At 53.5% G+C, this 18,939-nt stretch overlaps 4 protein-coding genes across 4 annotated transcripts; 3 read left to right on the top strand and 1 right to left on the bottom strand.

Moving 5' to 3' along the window:
* The first annotated feature begins 123 nt into the window (after positions 1-123).
* BO88DRAFT_408655 (uncharacterized protein) lies at positions 124-628 on the top strand. Its single transcript, XM_025707760.1, has 3 exons — positions 124-236; positions 295-390; positions 456-628. The coding sequence occupies exons 1-3, from the start codon at positions 171-173 to the stop codon at positions 474-476; spliced, it is 183 nt and encodes a 60-aa protein (XP_025558023.1). The 5' UTR covers positions 124-170; the 3' UTR covers positions 477-628.
* On the bottom strand, positions 597-4,096 carry BO88DRAFT_408656 (isoleucine--tRNA ligase ILS1). The gene is made up of 2 exons (XM_025707761.1): positions 3,589-4,096; positions 597-3,528 (listed from the first exon to the last, which is right to left on the bottom strand). The coding sequence occupies exons 1-2, from the start codon at positions 4,015-4,017 to the stop codon at positions 724-726; spliced, it is 3,234 nt and encodes a 1,077-aa protein (XP_025558024.1). The 5' UTR covers positions 4,018-4,096; the 3' UTR covers positions 597-723.
* A 2,980-nt stretch (positions 4,097-7,076) lies between these two features.
* On the top strand, positions 7,077-7,960 carry BO88DRAFT_185219 (uncharacterized protein). The gene has a single exon (XM_025701780.1). It carries the CDS (start codon positions 7,410-7,412, stop codon positions 7,896-7,898), a length of 489 nt encoding a protein of 162 aa, XP_025558025.1. The 5' UTR covers positions 7,077-7,409; the 3' UTR covers positions 7,899-7,960.
* A 5,419-nt stretch (positions 7,961-13,379) lies between these two features.
* Positions 13,380-18,530, top strand: BO88DRAFT_185283 (pentafunctional protein ARO1). The gene is made up of 2 exons (XM_025701781.1): positions 13,380-13,412; positions 13,593-18,530. The coding sequence occupies exon 2, from the start codon at positions 13,670-13,672 to the stop codon at positions 18,362-18,364; it is 4,695 nt and encodes a 1,564-aa protein (XP_025558026.1). The 5' UTR covers positions 13,380-13,412; positions 13,593-13,669; the 3' UTR covers positions 18,365-18,530.
* The last annotated feature ends 409 nt before the right edge of the window (positions 18,531-18,939 follow it).

Raw genomic sequence — 18,939 nt, forward strand, 5'->3', positions numbered from 1 at the left:
CTTTGCTTTTGCTTTTCGTGTCGCGCCGGCGATGGGAATGTGCTGGGTCATGTGATGGATTATGTAACGGGGCTGGTCCAGCAGTCACGCTTCTGGATAGAAGAACAATCAATCACCTGTAGATAGTACTTGAGACTTTAACTCTCTGTGTGGCAAAGACACTGGGCAAGATGCCGTCGACAAAGACAAGACCTATTGAGAAATTTGCAAAGGCTGCCTCGAAGTGCTCGGTCGAGGTATGATATGATATGAATCTCTGACTCTGCTCGCTCCAACTGACAGACGGGCTTTCAGGCCGCTGCGTATGGCAAATGCGTCGTTGCGGACTACAATGCCGTGCAAAAGGACATGTGCGCCAAGGAGTTCATGAAGCTCAAGGACTGCTTTCTGGTAGGATTAAAACCCGTATCTCCGGGATGACTTCACCTGTAACATGGCTAATTCACGCTTGACAGGCGGCCTCGAAGAAAGTTTAATGGTGGATGATGGGTTGCAGGAGAACTACATGGTTTAGGCGTATTGGGCTGACTGGCTTTTGATAGCATGTATGGCGGTGTCTGTATAGGAAAGGTCTCTACAGGTTTATGTAAAAAATCTCATCATGAACGTGTGTAATTTTATTCATCCATCAACTAAACAAAAAGAAATGTCAAAACATCGTAACTAGCGGGAATTGTATGGTCTAAGCTATCAACATCTTGTCTGTGTGAATCGATCAAACCTCTACAACTTGAGCAGACGCAACAGGAAGGTGGCCTTTTGTACTTCTTGCTCTTCTTGGATGATCATTCCCGGCTCCTCTCCGCTGGGCACCTTGCCGTCCACAAGCTCGTAGCGGTCGAGCGGTCTGCGCACAACCTTTTCGATGGCCTTGGCTTGCGTCTCAAACGCCTTGTTGATGCCCACATCCTCGGGATCCGACAGGACGGCATACTCCATCTTCACATCGTCGGTGGGGACAAGACCCGCCTTCTTACGAAGACGCTGCAGACGGTTGATGATCTCACGGCCCAACCCTTGCTCGGCCAACTCGGGGTACAGGTTAGCGTCCAGGATGGTCAGCAAGTCGCTATCCGTGTTGGGTTCCATGTTGGCGGACGCGCTGTCCTCCTTCATTCCACGCTTCACGACCAGATCACCCTCAACAAGCTCAATGCCGTCAACAAGCATCTTCTTGTCGGCGACGAACTTCTTCACATCCTCGCTGGTCAGAGAGGGCAAGGCCTTCTTGACCTTCTGGACCTCCTTCTTCAGCTTCTTGCCCAACGTAGGCCAGTCGGCGGTCACACTATACTGGACGTTGTACTTCTCCTCGTCCGAGGACAGGACAAGCTCAAGAACGTTCAGCTCCTCGAGGATGTATCCCTGCAGGGACTTCACATCGTCCAGGTACTGCTGGTCCTGGTGGATGACAACGAGAGTCTTCAGAGGCGTCTTCAGACCAATGTTCCGACGTTCACGGGAGATACGAGCCATATCAATGACCTTCTGCATCCGGGCCACGCGCCTCTCGACAACCTCATCGAAAAGCTCTTCCCGAACCTCGGGGAAGGGAAGGAAGTGGACACTGCGGCTATCCTCGCTACGGAGCGCCTCGGGGATGTGAGGGAGAAGCTTCAGGTAGATGGTGTCGGTAAGGAAAGGAGTGAAGGGAGCCAGGCCCCGGACCAGGGTGTACAGGACCTCGAAGAGGGTGTTCAGGGCATGCTGGGTATCATCGACACCGTTCTCACCCTTGAGACGTCTGCGGTTGAAACGAATGTACCAGTTGGTGGTGTTGTCGATCAACTCAAGCAGGCGAGGAACGACAGTGTACAGACGGTATCCGGCCATCTCCTCGTTGACGAACTTGAGAAGACTCTGGCAACTGGCCAGGATCCAGCGGTCCATGACGTTGGTGTTAGTAGCCTCCGCCTTAGGATCAAAGGTGTAATCGAAGCCCTGGGTCTTCTTGAACAGAGCGGCTTGACCCTCGAAGAACTTGTAGCTGTTCCAGAGGGGAAGAAGAACCTTGGCGACAATCTCCTTGACGCCCGACTCCTTGAACCGAAGGGGCTCAGCGCGCACAACTGGAGAGTTGATCAAGTAGAGGCGAAGAGCATCGGAACCGTAACGCTCCATGACGAGGGAGGGATCAGGGTAGTTCTTAAGTCTCTTGGACATCTTCTTTCCATCCTCTGCGAGAACAATGCCGTTGACGACACAGTTCTTGAAAGGAAGCTTGCCAAAGAGGTGCGTACCAAGCACAGTCAGGGTGTAGAACCAACCACGAGTCTGGTCAAGACCCTCCGCGATGAAGTCACCGGGGAAGCTGTTCTCGAACTGTTCCTTGTTCTCAAAGGGGTAGTGCTGGGATGCATAAGGCATGCTGCCAGACTCAAACCAGCAATCAAACACCTCGCTAACACGGCGAAGGACGCCCTTGCCCTGCTTGCTGGGGATGGTGATCTTGTCGACCTTGTCGCGGTGCAGGTCGGTGAGTTCACCCTCGTAACCACTAAGCTGCTTGAGTTCCTCTGCACTACCAACGGCGACAACCTCCTTGAAGTCATCGCTCACCCACAAGGGCAGAGGAGTACCCCAGAAACGGTTTCTCGAGATGTTCCAGTCGCGAGCATTCTGGATCCAGCTGGAGAAGCGTCTCTCCTTGACAAAGCTCGGCACCCAGTGGGAGTCGTCAATGCCCTGGAGCATCTGAGGGATGATAGGGCCGATCTTGACGAACCAAGCCGGCACAGCCCGGTAGATCAAGGGAGTGTCGGAACGCCAGCAGAAGGGGTAGCTGTGAGTAATCTGGCTGTCGACAACCAGGCGTCCAGCAGCCTTCAGGTGCTTGATGATGCCCCTGTCGGCAGCCTTGACGTGTTGGCCCTCGAAGTCCTTCACTTCGGCTGTGTAGCAACCCTTTTCATCTACAGGGTTAGGGGGGAGACGGCTCTCACTGATGACGCCGTTCTCCATGCCAACTCTGTAATCGTCCTCACCAAAGGCGGGAGCCTGGTGGACGATACCGGTACCGTCCTCAGCAGTAACGTACTCGGCGTTAAGGACCCGGAAACCGTGCTCCTTGAACTCTTCGTAGAAGTAATCGAAGAGGGGCTGGTACTTCCAGTCCTTCATGGTAGCACCCTTAAAGCGGTCGACGATCTTGAACTTGGCCTTCTTGGGGTCCTTGTACAGCGTCCGGAGCAGAGACTCGAGCAGGATGTAGTGCTTTCCAGATGCCTCGTCGAGGATCTTGATGTATTCGAAGGTGGGGTTGACCGCGAGGGCAATGTTCGAGGGCAGGGTCCATGGCGTGGTCGTCCATGCAAGAAGGGAAGTCTCGGGCTCGTGGACGAGGGGGAATGTGACGACGACGGCAGGGTCTTGCACATCCTTGTAGTTTTGTTGAGCCTCGAAGTTACTGAGGGGGGTGTTGAGGGCGGTCGAGTAAGGCATGACGCGGTAGCCTCTGTAGACAAGGTCCTTGTCGAACAGCTGCTTGAAGACCCACCACACTGATTCCATGAAGCTCACGTTCATGGTCTATAATGCATGGTCAGCATATGTAGAGACCGCTGGGTACAAGATGATGGGCCTGTCTACCTTGTAGTCATTGTCAAAGTCGATCCAACGACCCAGTCTCTCGATAGTTTGACGCCATTCCGAAGCGAATCTCATGACAATGGCTCTGCACTCCTCGTTGTACTTCTCGATACCAATTTTCTCGACGGCCTCGAGACCCGACATACCCAGCTTCTTGTCGATCTCGTACTCGATGGGCACACCATGAGTATCCCAGCCAAAGCGACGCTCGACATAGTGACCCTTCATAGACCAGTAACGGGGAATAATATCCTTGATGGTCGAGGCCAACAAGTGACCATAGTGAGGCAGACCGGTAGCGAACGGAGGGCCATCGTAGAAGGTGTATGGTTTACGACCTTCGGAGAGCTCAACCTGCCTCCGGAAGGCGTTGATCTCCCTCCACCTCTGGAGGATGGCCTCCTCCTCGCGGGGAAAATCAATGGACATGACGGGCGAGCGGGGAAGGGGAGAGGAGGTGACAGGGAGGAAATCTGTCGACTTGCGATCTTCCAACGAGGGATCCGCGGGGTAGATTTAAAGCCCGATTGAAGGTTGCGCACAAGCGGCAGAATCGTTTGACTCACCCCGCGCACCATTTTTTGTCTTCGCTGGCCAATCAGCGCCCGCTTCGCCTACCGCCGACATCAGCCGGTGTGACTGTCCCTCAAAAAACATCTCTATATATGGAATATTATGGCTCAGGTACACTGTACAATGGCTACTACGCTAGTCACAAGGCTAATTCCCATCTTTGGTGTACAAATTGGGACTAACTTCCCATGGCTCTGACTCACTCATGCTTTGTTCGTCATTGGAATGCAATCCAGGGCTGCTACGCCCTACGCCCTGCGCCTCATGCAAGGACCACCAATATTGGCATCTCCATTAGGCTTCCTCCTCGTCCTCTTCGTCCTCTTCATCCTCCTCCTCCTCATCTTCAGCTTCGGACACCTCTTGACCGAGATCCTTCAAACGTTGCTAAGGAACAATATGAGTCATCTACATAGTCATTGGGTTAGGTTAGGGTCAGTGGACTTACCTTGTCCTCATTTCTCTTCGCCTCCAGATCTCCGAACACGATCAGCAAATCCTCAAGCTCAGACTGTGCCGCCTTGCGAGCTTCCTCCTTCTCCTTGGCCTCCGCCTCGGCCTTCTCGAGCTGTTTCCGGGCCTCTTCAAGCGCTTGGGTAGCCTTGCGTGCTGCCTCCTCAGCCTTTTCTACCTCACTCTCGGCCTTCTCGGCTCGCTTCTCCGAGGCAGTGCACTTAGAGGACAGTTCATCGCGTGTAGACTGTATTTCTTTCGTAGCCTTCTCCTTAGCAGTGTCCAGTTCCGATTGTAAGGCCTTGGACGTGGACTTGAGCTCCGCAACCTCGGTCTCATGCTGCTTTTTGGCGGCGTCCATTTCAGACTTAAGCGTCTTGATGGTCTCTTGGAAGCTGGTTACTTCAGTTGCCTGCTTTCCTTTGCCAGCCTCCAGCTCGGCTTGAAGGCTCTCAATCGTCTTCTTCAAATCGGACACCTCAGTAGCATTCTGCCCGTTGCTAGATTCAAGCTCCGACTGCAACGCCTCAATCGTCTTCTTCAGGTCAGAAACTTCCGCCGCGCTCTGGCCACTGCTGGCGTCAAGCTCCGACTGCAGCGTCTCGATTGTCTTCTTCAGGTCAGAAACCTCTGCCGCGCTCTGTCCATTGCTGGCATCGAGCTCCGACTGTAACTTCTGGATTGTCTTGTTGAGGTCGGAGACCTCAGACTCATGTTTCCCTTGACTGGCATCCATCTGCGACTTGAGCTCCTCGATTGTCTTGTTCAGACCAGAGACTTCGGTAGTATGCTGTCCTCTGCCTGTCTCGAGCTCTGACTGCAACTTCTGGATTGTGGTGTTCAACTCAGAGAGCTTGGTCTCATGGTGTCCCTTAACAGTGTCGAGTGCTGACTGAAGATTCTGGATTGTGGTGTTAAGTTCCAGAACTTCCGCCACATGCTGTCCCTTGATCTTTTCCGCCTCCGACTTCAAGATCTGAATAGTGGTCTTCAGGTCAGCAATCTCAGCAGAGGATTGCTCCTTGCCGCGATTGAGATCAGATTCGAGCGAACGAATCTTTTTCTGCAGGTCAGCCACCTCGGCTTCATGATGCTTCTTCACTTGAAGACTTCTCCTCTCATGGTCTGCAGATGTTTCCTTCAGCTGTCGATCAATGGCTCGTAACTGTTCGCCATGCTGTTTCAAGAGCACATTTTGAGCGTGCTTCTGCTGCTCCTTCAAGACATTCAGTTCTTGTTCGTGACTCCGCTTCAATGATTCGCAGATCTGCTGCAGTTTAGAAGACTCTAATATGGTGGCGTCTCTCGTCTTCCGGTGTTCAGCTTGCTCGTGATCGAGCTTGGATTGTAGAGCAAGCAGATCCGACTCCAGCTTCTGTGACAAAGCGCCCTTTTCTTCTAGTTCTGCCCGAAGCGAGTCCACAAGTTCGCGAGAAACCCCCCTTTCAACGCCATTGGTGATCACTGAGATCTCGATCTCGGGTTCACGGTCAATCGCACGTAATAAGCGGCTGAAGTTGTCTTTGAGAAATTCAACAAAGGTCCTGTCGAAGTAGATTTCAGGAAGGCCACCGTCGTATTGTGCCCCCACGGTCTGTGGTAGGACCTCAAAGTCACGTACCAGAGGATCCTCTCTGAACCGGGTGATCCGGTCAATGTATTGTTCTCGTCCTAGCTGCTCGATCAACAACTTATGCAGAGTCTTCCGCGGTATGGGCGAGTCCTTTGAGGAAAATTCGTATATAATTCCGAGTAGAATGGTGCAAAGACCCGGAACAAGTACGTAAGTGGCTCCGCGGTGCTTGATTTCTTGCAGCAAGGTCTGTATGCTGCTTCCCTCGCCCAACAAGTCATTCACAGCATCCGGTTCTTCGAAGAGCCAACCACAGAGCAGCATCAAATATCCAAGGGTGATTCTTTCATCATCACCTCTTTGAATACCGGTGATCAAGTTGCCTACTATCGTCTGGATGCAGGTAACGACTTCCTCACCCTGTTCAGCATCCCCCTCAGTCACGCCCATGGCAATTGATTTAGCTTCAGCGTTCTCGAACAGCAGTTGGTACATCAAGACAGATGCCATCCAGGTTTGATAGGGGTCGGCATTTCCCCGAGCTTCTGGCGGCATCAACAGGACAGTCAGGATATTGGGGATCTGGTCTTCTCCGCTAATATGGCCTTGGATCGCTCTTCCTAGCACATGGACACGGATCCCGGTGTGGTTTGCGAAGAATGCCTTGATACATTCGCAAGCGGCAAGTCGCGCATCAAGAAGCGACAATGGAGCAGGCTCGAGAGTCAATTTCAGCAACGCCTCGATAACATTGATCCGCTGGAGTTCTTGATGTGTCGAATCCCCATTGACAGCATTCGGAGTAGGACTCGAGCCCCAAATGACCTCAACGTCTCCAAAACGCTCCTGCAAGGGCTTGTTGCTACGTATTAAGTCGGCGCATGTCGCAAGAGCCTAGCACAGTTAGCATCAATTTTATAGACAATCAGTGTCTCATACCTTGGATGTCACATTGACATTAAATCTTTGACCGAAAGCAGTGTTCAAGACTTGTTCCATGACACCATTGTTCCAGAACGCCGTCTGGTTGGCGGGAGTGTTGACCCCTCCTTTGATTAAAAACAGCTGGACGATAACCAAAAGTCCCCAGAGGTTCTTATCCCGATGCGCGAGAGCCCATTGTGGGGTGGGCTCTTCCGAGTCCTGATCCTGATTGACATCCGCGAGGAGCTTTGCTAGCCTCTTGACACATCCCGTCTCCCGGAAATATGACTGGTTGGAGATGTTGAGCCTCAGAAGGTTCGCGAGTAAGGAAAGGCAGTCTTCAACCACTTCCGATCCGTGGGTCAAAGCACCTTCAGCTTCTATCAAGGAGAAGATAAGGTCAAACGCGTTTTCGAATGCGACGAGCTTTTGGAACTCTTCGGAGGCCGGAGTGAGAGCGATCAGGAGAATTAAAGCTTCTATTCGATGCACAGTCGTAATTAGCAACAATAGCACACCGCGCTTCCGCGCTGAGAGGGGAGCTCAACATACCATTGCGCACCGGCTCTCTAGCATCTCCCAGTGCACTGACCAGCCTCGGTATACCCAACGGCGCCGTCAGGATACATTCTTGTGTTCTTTCTGGCCGTGCGCTCGAGATCTGAAACATCAACTGCAGGGAATACAAGCGAGAGTAAAAGTCACGAGTATCCAGGAGGTCAAGGAGCGCAGTAATATTGTCTTGACGCTTTTTGCCCGGTCAGCAAATGCATGTCTCGGCCAGTAACATGTACAAACCTGCGTAAATTCATCGGACAACCAAAGGGCGATTTCGTCTGAAGCTTCGGGCTAGACAGCGCATATCAGCAGGGGATGCGACAAAGTAGGCTGAAGAGGCCACCAACACTATTCTCGTCGGGGGTAAACAACATCAACAAGGTCTCCAAGACCACCTTCAACGTATCCACATCTTCACGATCATCTTTAAGGCTGTTGATCAACGGGCGTAGTGCGCCCGAAGCAACGGAGGCAGGAAAGGACTTTGCAAAGCTTCTCAACCCTTGTATAGCTGCCCGTCGATCTTCTAGTAGAGTTGCACTCTGAAGCCGACCAGTCAGAGTATTAATTGTGTCTGTGGCCGTTTGTTTGGCCGGCGCCTGCGACTCGAGGATTCGGAACATCGCAACTGGTAGCTCGTAATTTCATGGTCACCGCCGGCCGGGGGCGTAGCAAGTTATAGGCATTGAAGTCACGGAGGTGTGGGGAGAGAGGAGAGAAGCGAGTGGATCAGCCAGCTGAGTTGTTCTCTCCGAAGCTGCAGCGGCAGCAATGGGTGATGGTGACTATGGTGGGAGCACACGGGATAGTGCCAGTAGTCCGTAGTATGGAGTTAGTAGTAGCCAAATAAGCCGCAACGATACCTAACTCAAAAGAATCAGAGCCAACAATGCTGTACTGCTGTGTCGCGACTGCTCATTGGTCAAGTGTCTGGGGGCGCGCTGACTACGTACTTACTTTGCTACTTTGAGTCTAGTGTCTAGAAGGGGAAGTTCTGCCGGAACCGCGACAAAAGAAGCGCCGAGATCTCGGATTTCATGGTCGGGCAAGTCGACCGGCCATTGCGATCGCAGAGACTTCCACGCCTTCATCATTCCCCCTCACCTCTCGAGAGGGTCAGTCTTCTACTCCTAGTCATTCCCACAGTGTGGGATCGCGAGTTTTCCTTTCCCCTACACCCTATACCCTTCTACGGAAGTAATCATTTACGGGTCATTCCTGCAGACTCGGAGACGTTGAGATAGCCGATGCAGCGCATCAGCGAACCTGGCTTAAATCGATAGATCTACTCCGTATAATCTGTACAAACATCTTCATACACTCTTTGTCAAATTCTACTAGCAATCATGGGTGTCCCAGCGCTTTTCAGATGGCTTTCCAACAAGTATCCTAAGATCATCTCCCCCGTTATCGAGGAGTTTCCGCAAGAGATCAACGGCGAAGAGGTTCCCGTGGACACCACGCGTCCCAATCCCAATGGAGATGAGATGGATAATTTGTACCTGGATATGAACGGTATCGTTCACCCATGTACTCATCCGGAAGGAAAGCCGCCGCCGGCGAACGAGCAGGAGATGATGCTGGAGATCTTCAAGTACACCGACCGTGTGGTGAACATGGTCCGCCCGAGGAAGCTTCTGATGATCGCTGTCGGTATGTTGTAACTCTTATCGCGTCGCCTACTTTGATCAAACTGTTAGACTAACTCATGCTTTTCTCCTAAACTAGATGGTGTCGCGCCACGCGCAAAGATGAACCAGCAACGAGCCCGTCGGTTCCGCTCTGCTCAGGAAGCCAGAGAGGCAGATGAGAAGAAGGAAGAATTCCGCAAAATGCTTGAGAGGCAAAACGGCAAGAAGGAAGACGAGGATATGCAGGAACAGGTCATCCAGAAGACGTGGGATAGCAACGTCATTACCCCGGGAACGCCTTTCATGGATATTCTCGCGGCAGCTTTGCGCTACTGGATCGCTTACAAGCTCAATACCGACCCCGCTTGGGAAAAGGTTCGTCTCTCCTGGTCTAGTTCTTGTTGTATATTTTTTACTGACTTAAGCAGCTTAAAATCATCATTTCGGATGCGACGGTTCCGGGTGAAGGTGAACACAAGATCATGGAGTTCGTCCGGTCACAGCGCGCGTCGCCAGAGCACGACCCCAATACCCGCCATGTCATCTATGGATTGGATGCCGATTTGATCATGTTGGGTCTTGCGACTCACGAGCCCTACTTCCGGGTCCTACGTGAGGATGTCTTCTTCCAGGAGTCGAAGGCTCGGACATGCCGGCTATGTGGACAGGCAGGCCACAAGGCGGAGGAATGCAAAGGTCAAGCAAAGGAGAAGAATGGACAGTTCGATGAGAAGGGCAAAGGCACCTCACTCAAACCATTCATTTGGCTCAATGTGTCAATTCTTCGGGAATACCTTGCTGCGGAACTGTATGTTCCGCAACAACCGTTTCCTTTCGACTTGGAACGTGCTTTGGATGACTGGGTCTTCATGTGTTTCTTCGTAGGAAATGATTTCCTTCCTCACTTACCCTCCTTAGATATCCGTGAAAATGGCATCGACACTCTGATAGCTATTTGGCGCGATAATATCCCCGTCATGGGCGGGTACCTGACCGAGGATGGACATGTTGACCTCAAGCGGGCCCAGCTCATTCTGCAAGGACTGGCCAAGCAAGAGGATGCTATTTTCCGTCGTCGTAGACAGGCCGAGGAGAGGAGGGCTGCCAACGAGAAGAGGCGCAAGCAGGAAGCGCAAGCGCGCGAAGAAGGTGCTAGGAAGCGGAGAAAAAGCTCTCCCAACTACGAAGCCTACGAGACACCTGCCGGCAATCCTACCGGTGGTCGGTCTAAGGGTGCCACAGATGCGGCGCCTCCCAGTGCCGTGGAACTGATCACGCCTGCACGGGGAGAACTGACCCGGGAGGCGAGGCAGTTGACTCACAGCATGGTTACTAACCGCGGTGCGGTGTATAAGGCTAACATGGCGAACAAGAGCGCCGCAGCCATCCTGAAGAGCAAGCTCATGAAGGGTTCGGAGGCTGAAGAACCCTCCGAGAACACCGAAGAATCCGGATCAGAAGCTCCAGAGCCTTCCGAGGAGAAGACCGAAGAGCAAACTTCGCCTTCGGTTCTCGGTAAGAGAAAGGCGGATGAGGTGGCAGAGGAGGCCGCAACGACGCCGACCAAGAAGCCATCCGCGGGCGACTCTCAAAACGAGGAATTGCCGCCCGACACTGTCCGCCTGTGGGAAGAAGGATACGCTGATCGGTACTATGAGCAGAAGTTTGGCGTCGATCCCGAAGACAAGGAGTTCCGCCACAAGGTCGCACGAGCGTATGCCGAGGGTCTTGCTTGGGTTTTGAGATACTATTTCCAAGGTTGCCCCTCGTGGACGTGGTACTACCCTTACCACTATGCGCCATTTGCGGCTGATTTCGTGGATATTGGCGAAATGGAGTTGCAATTTGAAAAGGGAACCCCATTCAAGCCCTTCGAACAGCTGATGGGAGTTCTTCCGGCTTCTTCCAACCACGCTATCCCTGAAGTCTTCCATGACCTGATGAGCGATCCTGATAGTGAGATCATCGATTTCTACCCGGAAGACTTCCCCGTGGACCTGAACGGCAAGAAGTTTGCTTGGCAGGGTGTCGTTCTACTTCCCTTTATCGACGAGAAGCGACTGCTGGCTGCGATGGAAAAGAAATACCCTCTTCTCTCTGATGACGAGAAGCTCCGGAATTGCGTGGGCCGGGATGTGTTGTTGATCTCCGAGAGCCACCCACTGTACCACGATCTGGTGGCCAACTTCTATTCCAAGAAACAGGGAGCCCCCAAGTACTCCATCAATCAGCGAATCAGTGAAGGCTTGGCTGGTAAGGTCGAGCGCAATGAGTCGTACATCCCGCACAGCTCCTTGGTATCGTCTCTTGAAGAATACGGGATGCCGAGTTTGGATGATGATCGATCTCTCACGTAAGTTACTTTTTATCTTTCCCTACTTCTTTGTGCTGTTTACAGTTAGCTAATGTTCCGGATCCATGGATTAGGGTCAATTACGAAATCCCCAAATCCAAGCACATCCACAAGTCCATGCTCCTTCGGGGCGCCAAGCTGCCACCCCCGACCCTGGACAATGCGGATATCCAGGCTGTCAAGAACAAGGCACACCACTCGGGCCGCTTCCATGGAGGAGCTCCGCTTCGCAATGGCAACCGGGGAGGCCGGATCAACTATGCCAGTGAGCGGCCGAACCCATTCGCGGCCCATCTGGACCCCAAGTTCATGCCGCCCGGTAACGGTGGTGGAGCGCCGACGGGCATGCCTTCTGGATGGGTACCTCCGAACGCTGGAGGCGGTGGTTACAACCGCGGGCCACCGCCACCGCCCCGCGGAGGAGGAGGTTACCATCAGCGATCGCACTATGGCGGCGGCGGTGGTGGTGGTGATTCCTACAACCAACCAATGGGCAATTACGACTACTATGGACGTAGTCAACAAGGATACTATCAGCAGCAAGGATCCTACGGTGGTAGCAACCACAACAACGCGTACCGTGGACGCTCATCTAACTACGGGGGATCCGAGCATCGCGGTGGGTATAGCCGCGGAGGTTATTCAGGTCGGGACCACTATTCGTCCCGGAACTCTGGCGGTGGTGGAGGAGGTGGATATGGACGGTATTAGATAAGGGGATGATGTTCGAGAACATGAGAGATTCGGAGTGAAAGGGAATGTCTATTACGCATGATCGATCCAGGGCCATTTGCGCCAATGCCACGTTAACTATCTACTTACTTCTTGTCATTTGTATGCTTATCTCTATGACATTGTGAAAAGGGCCAGAGAAAAGAGAAAAAAGGAGGCCAAGTGATCGGAGGGCCGGCGTTCGATTGGATAATATTTGCTGGGGTTCATTCTATACTAGTATTTGTATAGCAATCAAAAGGTCTCGCGATGCATCGCGAATGGATACGAAACCTTCCTTCCAACCATGTAAAACAGCTTTTGTCAGATCAATATATAATGCTGTAGATCCCGCCCAGCTGGAAGTAATTCTTTGCCCGGTAAGATTTGCGACCGCGATAGAGTCGAGTCTCAAGTCTTCGGATCCGGATCGGGGTGTCAGACGTTGAGGAGGATTCACGGATCCGGAATGAGGATGGAAGGAGTCTGGAAGTGTCAGCTTGACAAGACGTTTCGAGAGACGAGGAAGCTCGTGTTAATAATAAGATCGAGGTTGAGCAACACGAGGAGATCGTAGTTAGTCAGATTGGTCCACAATTAGTAGGTCTTCAGATGTCAGACAGGGCAGGAGTAACTCCGGTGAAGAGGCGGAGTTGCCAAACCAACGGGCGCGACGACATCGGAGCGGGAGGAAAAGAAAAAAAGTAACGGAGGAGAGCGACTGTGAGTCAACGACTCCAATTGCGACCGCCGGTGGATCTTCTTCTACAATAATCCCCTCCAACCCAATAAAAATTCCCCCATTCTTCCCTCTTCCTTCTCGATTACTTAGTTTCATAGTGACTACTAGCCATCCATTCATCCTCCCCCTCCTCCATCCCTCCGGCCCCCAACTTCCAGCCATCTGGGCGTCTTGGAAGAACTCTCTCTCTCCCTCCCTCTCTCGCTCGCTCACATCTCGTCTCGTCTGAATATTTCCTCACCGGTCAAAGCGGAGTTGCGCCCCGCTGTCGACGAGGAACTTCCTTTCGATTCGTTTCTTACTCAGGTACAATTCCCTTTCTCTCCCTCACACACACACTCTCTCTCTCCCCCTTGCGCCGTATATATACCTATACATGAAGTATTTCTTCCCCTTCCAAACATTTACCCCAATTGAACGAGTCACATTCTCCCCCTCCTTCTACCCCCACTTGCCAGAAGCTTACCGATTGCAAATCCCCCACAGTATGAATTAGAGAGACACATTGGCATCTTATTCCCGAGTTGACTACGTCTCCATTTCCTTCTGATATTCCCCGAACGATGAGCGAACCCACGAAGATCAGCATCTTGGGTCGTGAGAGCATTGTCGCTGATTTCGGTCTCTGGCGCAATTATGTCGCCAAGGACCTGATCAACGGCTTGTCCTCCACGACCTACGTCCTCGTCACCGACACCAACATCGGTTCCCTCTATACCCCCAGCTTCCAGAAGGCCTTCGAACAGGCTGCTGCCGCCGTCTCCCCCAAACCTCGTTTGCTCGTCTACCATGCCGCCCCCGGTGAAGTCTCCAAGTCGAGACAGACAAAAGCCGACATTGAAGACTGGATGTTGAGCCAGAGCCCGCCATGCGGTCGTGATACGGTCGTCATCGCTCTGGGCGGTGGTGTCATTGGAGATCTGACCGGTTTCGTCGCCTCGACCTACATGCGTGGCGTCCGCTATGTCCAGGTCCCCACAACACTTCTCGCCATGGTGGACTCTTCGATCGGCGGAAAGACCGCCATTGACACGCCATTGGGCAAGAACTTGATTGGCGCGATCTGGCAGCCGTCGAGGATCTACATTGACCTGGAGTTCCTGGAGACGCTCCCGGTTAGGGAGTTCATCAATGGTATGGCGGAGGTGATCAAGACCGCTGCCATCTCCAGCGAGGAGGAATTCACAGCGTTGGAGGACAACGCCGAGACGATATTGTCTGCCGTCCGCCGGGTAGTCCAGCCTGGCCAGCGCCGCTTCGAAGGCATTGAGGATATCTTGAAGGCTAGAATTCTGGCGTCTGCTAGACACAAGGCGTACGTCGTCTCCGCGGACGAGCGCGAAGGTGGTCTCCGGAACTTGCTGAACTGGGGTCACTCCATTGGTCACGCCATTGAGGCCATCTTGACCCCTCAGGTTCTCCACGGAGAATGTGTTGCCATTGGTATGGTGAAGGAGGCCGAATTGGCCCGCCATCTCGGCATCTTGAAGGGCGTTGCCGTGGCTCGCATTGTCAAGTGCCTTTCTGCCTACGGCCTGCCAACCTCGCTGAAGGATGCCCGGATCAAGAAGCTCACCGCAGGAAAGCACTGCTCCGTCGATCAGCTGCTCTTCAACATGGCTCTGGACAAGAAGAACGACGGTCCCAAGAAGAAGGTCGTTCTGCTTTCTGCCATTGGACGCACCTACGAACCGCGCGCCAGCGTTGTCCCGAATGAAGACATTAGCGTCGTTCTGGCTCCCAGTATCGAGGTCTACCCCGGCGTCGCAACCTCCTCGAACGTCGTCTGCACTCCTCCGGGCTCCAAGAGTATCTCCAACCGTGCTCTGGTTTTGGCCGCTCTCGGTTCGGGCACTTGCCGTATCAAGAACCTGCTGCACTCCGACGACACCGAGGTGATGCTCAACGCTCTGGAGCGTCTGGGCGCTTGCACCTTCTCCTGGGAAGAGGAAGGCGAAGTGCTCGTCGTCAACGGCAAGGGAGGCGACCTTCAGGCCACTTCTCACCCTCTGTACCTGGGAAATGCCGGTACTGCTTCCAGATTCCTCACCACTGTCGCTACCCTTGCCACTCCCACTGACGTGGATTCGAACGTTCTTACCGGCAACAACCGCATGAAGCAGAGACCGATTGGCGACTTGGTCGACGCCCTGACCGCGAACGGTGCCTCGGTCGAGTACATGGAGAGAAAGGGTAGCCTTCCCCTGAAGATCGCTGCCTCCGGTGGATTCGCGGGTGGTCAGATTAACCTTGCCGCGAAGGTTTCATCCCAGTATGTCTCCTCGTTGCTGATGTGCGCTCCGTACGCCAAGGAGCCGGTCACCTTGAAGCTGGTGGGTGGAAAGCCCATCTCCCAGCCCTACATCGACATGACCACGGCCATGATGCGCTCTTTCGGCATCGATGTGAAGAAGTCTACCACTGAGGAGCACACCTACCACATTCCTCAGGGCCGCTATGTCAACCCTGCTGAGTACATGGTGGAAAGCGATGCCTCTTCGGCTACATACCCTCTGGCCATTGCGGCGATTACCGGCACTACTTGCACTGTGCCCAACATCGGTTCCAAGTCCCTCCAGGGAGATGCTCGCTTTGCCGTCGATGTTCTCCGTCCCATGGGCTGCACTGTTGAACAGACGGATAGCTCCACCACTGTTACTGGAGCGCCTGGTGGTGTCTTGCGGCCCCTGCCTAACGTCGACATGGAACCTATGACCGACGCTTTCCTCACAGCTTCTGTGCTCGCGGCTGTCGCACGCGGTGATGGCTCAAACCACACGACTCGCATCTACGGTATCGCCAACCAGCGTGTGAAGGAATGCAACCGTATCAAGGCCATGAAGGATGAGCTTGCCAAGTTCGGTGTCATCTGTCGTGAACATGACGACGGCATTGAAATTGATGGCATTGACCGCACCAGTCTGCGTCAGCCTGCCGGAGGCGTTTTCTGCTACGACGACCACCGTGTGGCGTTCAGCTTCAGTGTTCTTTCTCTCGTCACTCCTCAGTCGACGCTGATTCTGGAGAGAGAATGTGTCGGCAAGACCTGGCCCGGCTGGTGGGACTCGCTGAAGCAGCTGTTCTCCGTGAAGCTGGAGGGTAAGGAGCTGAAGGAAGACGAAGCTGCGGCTCTCACGCAAGCTGAGAAGTCCAGTGCATCCATTTTCATTATCGGCATGCGTGGCGCTGGAAAAACTACCAGCGGACAGTGGGTTGCGAAGACTCTTAACCGCCCATTCCTTGACCTCGACACCGAGCTTGAAGCTACGGAGGGAATGAGTATCCCCGACATCATCAAGCAACGTGGATGGCAGGGATTCAGAGACGCTGAGCTCAGTCTTTTGCAACGCACGTTGAAGGAGCGCTCAACCGGCTATGTCTTCGCTTGCGGTGGTGGTATCGTGGAGATCCCCGAGGCGAGAAAGTTGCTTATCGATTACCACAAGACCAAGGGTAACGTTCTGCTCATTATGCGGGATATCAAGCAAGTCATGGACTTCCTCTCCATTGACAAGACTCGCCCCGCTTATGTTGAAGACATGATGGGAGTCTGGTTGCGCCGGAAGCCCTGGTTCCAGGAGTGCAGTAACATTCAGTACTACAGCCAAACTGCTGCCTCTGGCGGTCTTGCTCGGGCATCCGAAGACTTCAAGCGCTTCCTCCGCACTGTTACCGGAGAGGTCGACAGTCTTAGCACCATCAAGCGCAAGGAACACTCGTTCTTTGTCTCTCTAACCCTGCCCGACCTCCGTAATGCTAGCGACATTCTGAAGAAGGTATGCGTCGGCTCCGATGCAGTGGAGCTCCGTGTCGATCTTCTGGAAGATCCGACGGTGGATGGTGATATTCCTTCCGTCGACTACGTCGCCGAGCAGCTGTCTTTCCTGCGCAGCCACGTCACCCTCCCTGTCATCTACACTATTCGCACCAAGAGTCAGGGTGGTCGCTTCCCTGACGACGCCCATGCCGAGGCCTTGGAGCTCTACCGACTTGCGTTCCGGTCTGGACTCGAGTTTGTGGATTTGGAGATCGCCTTCCCCGACGAGATGCTGCGCACCGTCACGGAGCAGAAGGGCTATTCTCGCATCATTGCGTCGCATCACGACCCCAAGGGTGAGCTCTCCTGGAGTAACATGTCGTGGACGAAGTACTACAACCGTGCGCTGGAGTACGGTGATGTGATCAAGCTGGTCGGAGTTGCAAAGAACCTGGACGACAACAACGCCTTGAGGAACTTCAAAAACTGGGCTGCGAGTGCTCATGATGTTCCCTTGATCGCTATCAACATGGGCGACAACGGACAGCTCAGTCGGATCCTGAACGGCTTCATGACCCCCGTATCCCACCCCAGCCTTCCGTTCAAGGCGGCACCTGGTCAGCTCTCCGCTGCTGAGATCCGCCGGGGTTTGTCTCTGATGGGAGAGATCCAGCCTAAGAAGTTTGCCGTTTTTGGCTCACCCATCTCCCAGTCCCGTTCCCCTGCTCTCCACAACACCCTTTTCGCCCAGAGCGGTCTGCCTCACGAGTACAGCCGCTTGGAAACCGCCAAGGCTGAAGATGTCAAGGACTTCATCCGTTCCCCCAACTTTGGCGGCGCCTCGGTCACGATCCCTCTGAAGCTGGACATCATGCCATTGCTGGACGAGATCGCGCCCGACGCCGAGATTATCGGTGCGGTGAACACGATTGTGCCTGTCTCCCAGGGTAAGGGCCAGCCGGCTCGCCTGGTTGGTTACAACACGGACTGGCAGGGCATGACGCTGTCGCTGCGCAACGCCGGTGTATACGGATGCAGCGGAGACGCCAGCGCCGTGGTGGTGGGTGGTGGTGGCACCGCTCGCGCCGCCATCTATTCTCTGCACAACATGGGCTACTCCCCGATCTACATCATTGGGCGATCCCCCGCGAAGCTTGAGAGCATGGTTCAGACTTTCCCCAGCAGCTACAACATCCGCATCGTCGACACGATCGATGCGCTGGACACCATCCCCAAGGTGGCCATTGGCACGATTCCGGCCGACAAGCCGATCGATTCGGGCATGCGCGAGACGCTGTGCCACATGTTCGCTCGGGCTCAGGAGATTGATGCGGATATGGTCAAGTCGGTGGAGAAGGTGCCTCGCGTGCTGGTGGAGATGGCATACAAGCCGTCGGTGACGACGCTGATGCAGCTGGCCAACGACGCCGGATGGCACACAGTTCCTGGTCTGGAGGTTCTGGTTGGCCAGGGATGGTACCAGGTATGTTCTTCCAGGTGATTGCATATGATATTGAGTGGAGACTAACGTGGTGTACTAGTACCAACGCTGGACCGGTATTTCGCCTCTCTACGACGATGCCAGGGTGAGTGATTATATGAGATGCCTTTAATGCAAAGGAGACTTGTGACTGACTGAATCAATTACAGGAAGCCGTGATCGGATCTCCCGACCCTAACTCGGCATGAGTTCTGCGAACTGAGTGATTCACTTGAATGATCTCGGGTTGTTTTTTCTACCTTTATTCCGCCTTCAACGGCGACTTGATATAATTATCAGTTTTGGCTTGATAAAGTGAGCTGGATCATATAAATGGAGTTTCCTTATTATCTTCAGTTTTTTTCTATTTCCATGTTGTAATCCTTGGTATGCCCACTAGGTATCATGTAGACAAAACACAAGCAATACAGACAGCAACATACATACATACACCTACGCGTCTTGGAATCCACCATAACCCACCGACTCGCAGTCCCGACATCGAACATCCATACCAGTAGGAGTTAAGAGTCATACGTAGTGTATACGAGAAGGGGACACGCACCACCTGAACTAGAACTAAAACAACCCCACAG

Source organism: Aspergillus vadensis (genome assembly GCF_003184925.1).
Source record: "Aspergillus vadensis CBS 113365 unplaced genomic scaffold BO88scaffold_32, whole genome shotgun sequence".
NCBI classification, from domain to species: Eukaryota; Fungi; Ascomycota; class Eurotiomycetes; order Eurotiales; family Aspergillaceae; genus Aspergillus; species Aspergillus vadensis.

What these genes read in the sequence shown, in the direction of transcription:
- BO88DRAFT_185283 (XM_025701781.1), top strand. Translation starts at nt 13,670, where the DNA reads ATGAGCGAACCCACGAAGATCAGCATCTTGGGTCGTGAGAGCATTGTC.
- BO88DRAFT_408656 (XM_025707761.1), bottom strand. Translation starts at nt 4,017, where the DNA reads ATGTCCATTGATTTTCCCCGCGAGGAGGAGGCCATCCTCCAGAGGTGG. An exon ending in ACTTTGACAATGACTACAAG is followed by an intron (nt 3,529 to 3,588) that starts GTAGACAGGCCC and finishes CATGCATTATAG; the next exon opens with ACCATGAACGTGAGCTTCAT.
- BO88DRAFT_408655 (XM_025707760.1), top strand. Translation starts at nt 171, where the DNA reads ATGCCGTCGACAAAGACAAGACCTATTGAGAAATTTGCAAAGGCTGCC. An exon ending in CCTCGAAGTGCTCGGTCGAG is followed by an intron (nt 237 to 294) that starts GTATGATATGAT and finishes ACGGGCTTTCAG; the next exon opens with GCCGCTGCGTATGGCAAATG. An exon ending in AGCTCAAGGACTGCTTTCTG is followed by an intron (nt 391 to 455) that starts GTAGGATTAAAA and finishes CACGCTTGACAG; the next exon opens with GCGGCCTCGAAGAAAGTTTA.
- BO88DRAFT_185219 (XM_025701780.1), top strand. Translation starts at nt 7,410, where the DNA reads ATGTTGAGCCTCAGAAGGTTCGCGAGTAAGGAAAGGCAGTCTTCAACC.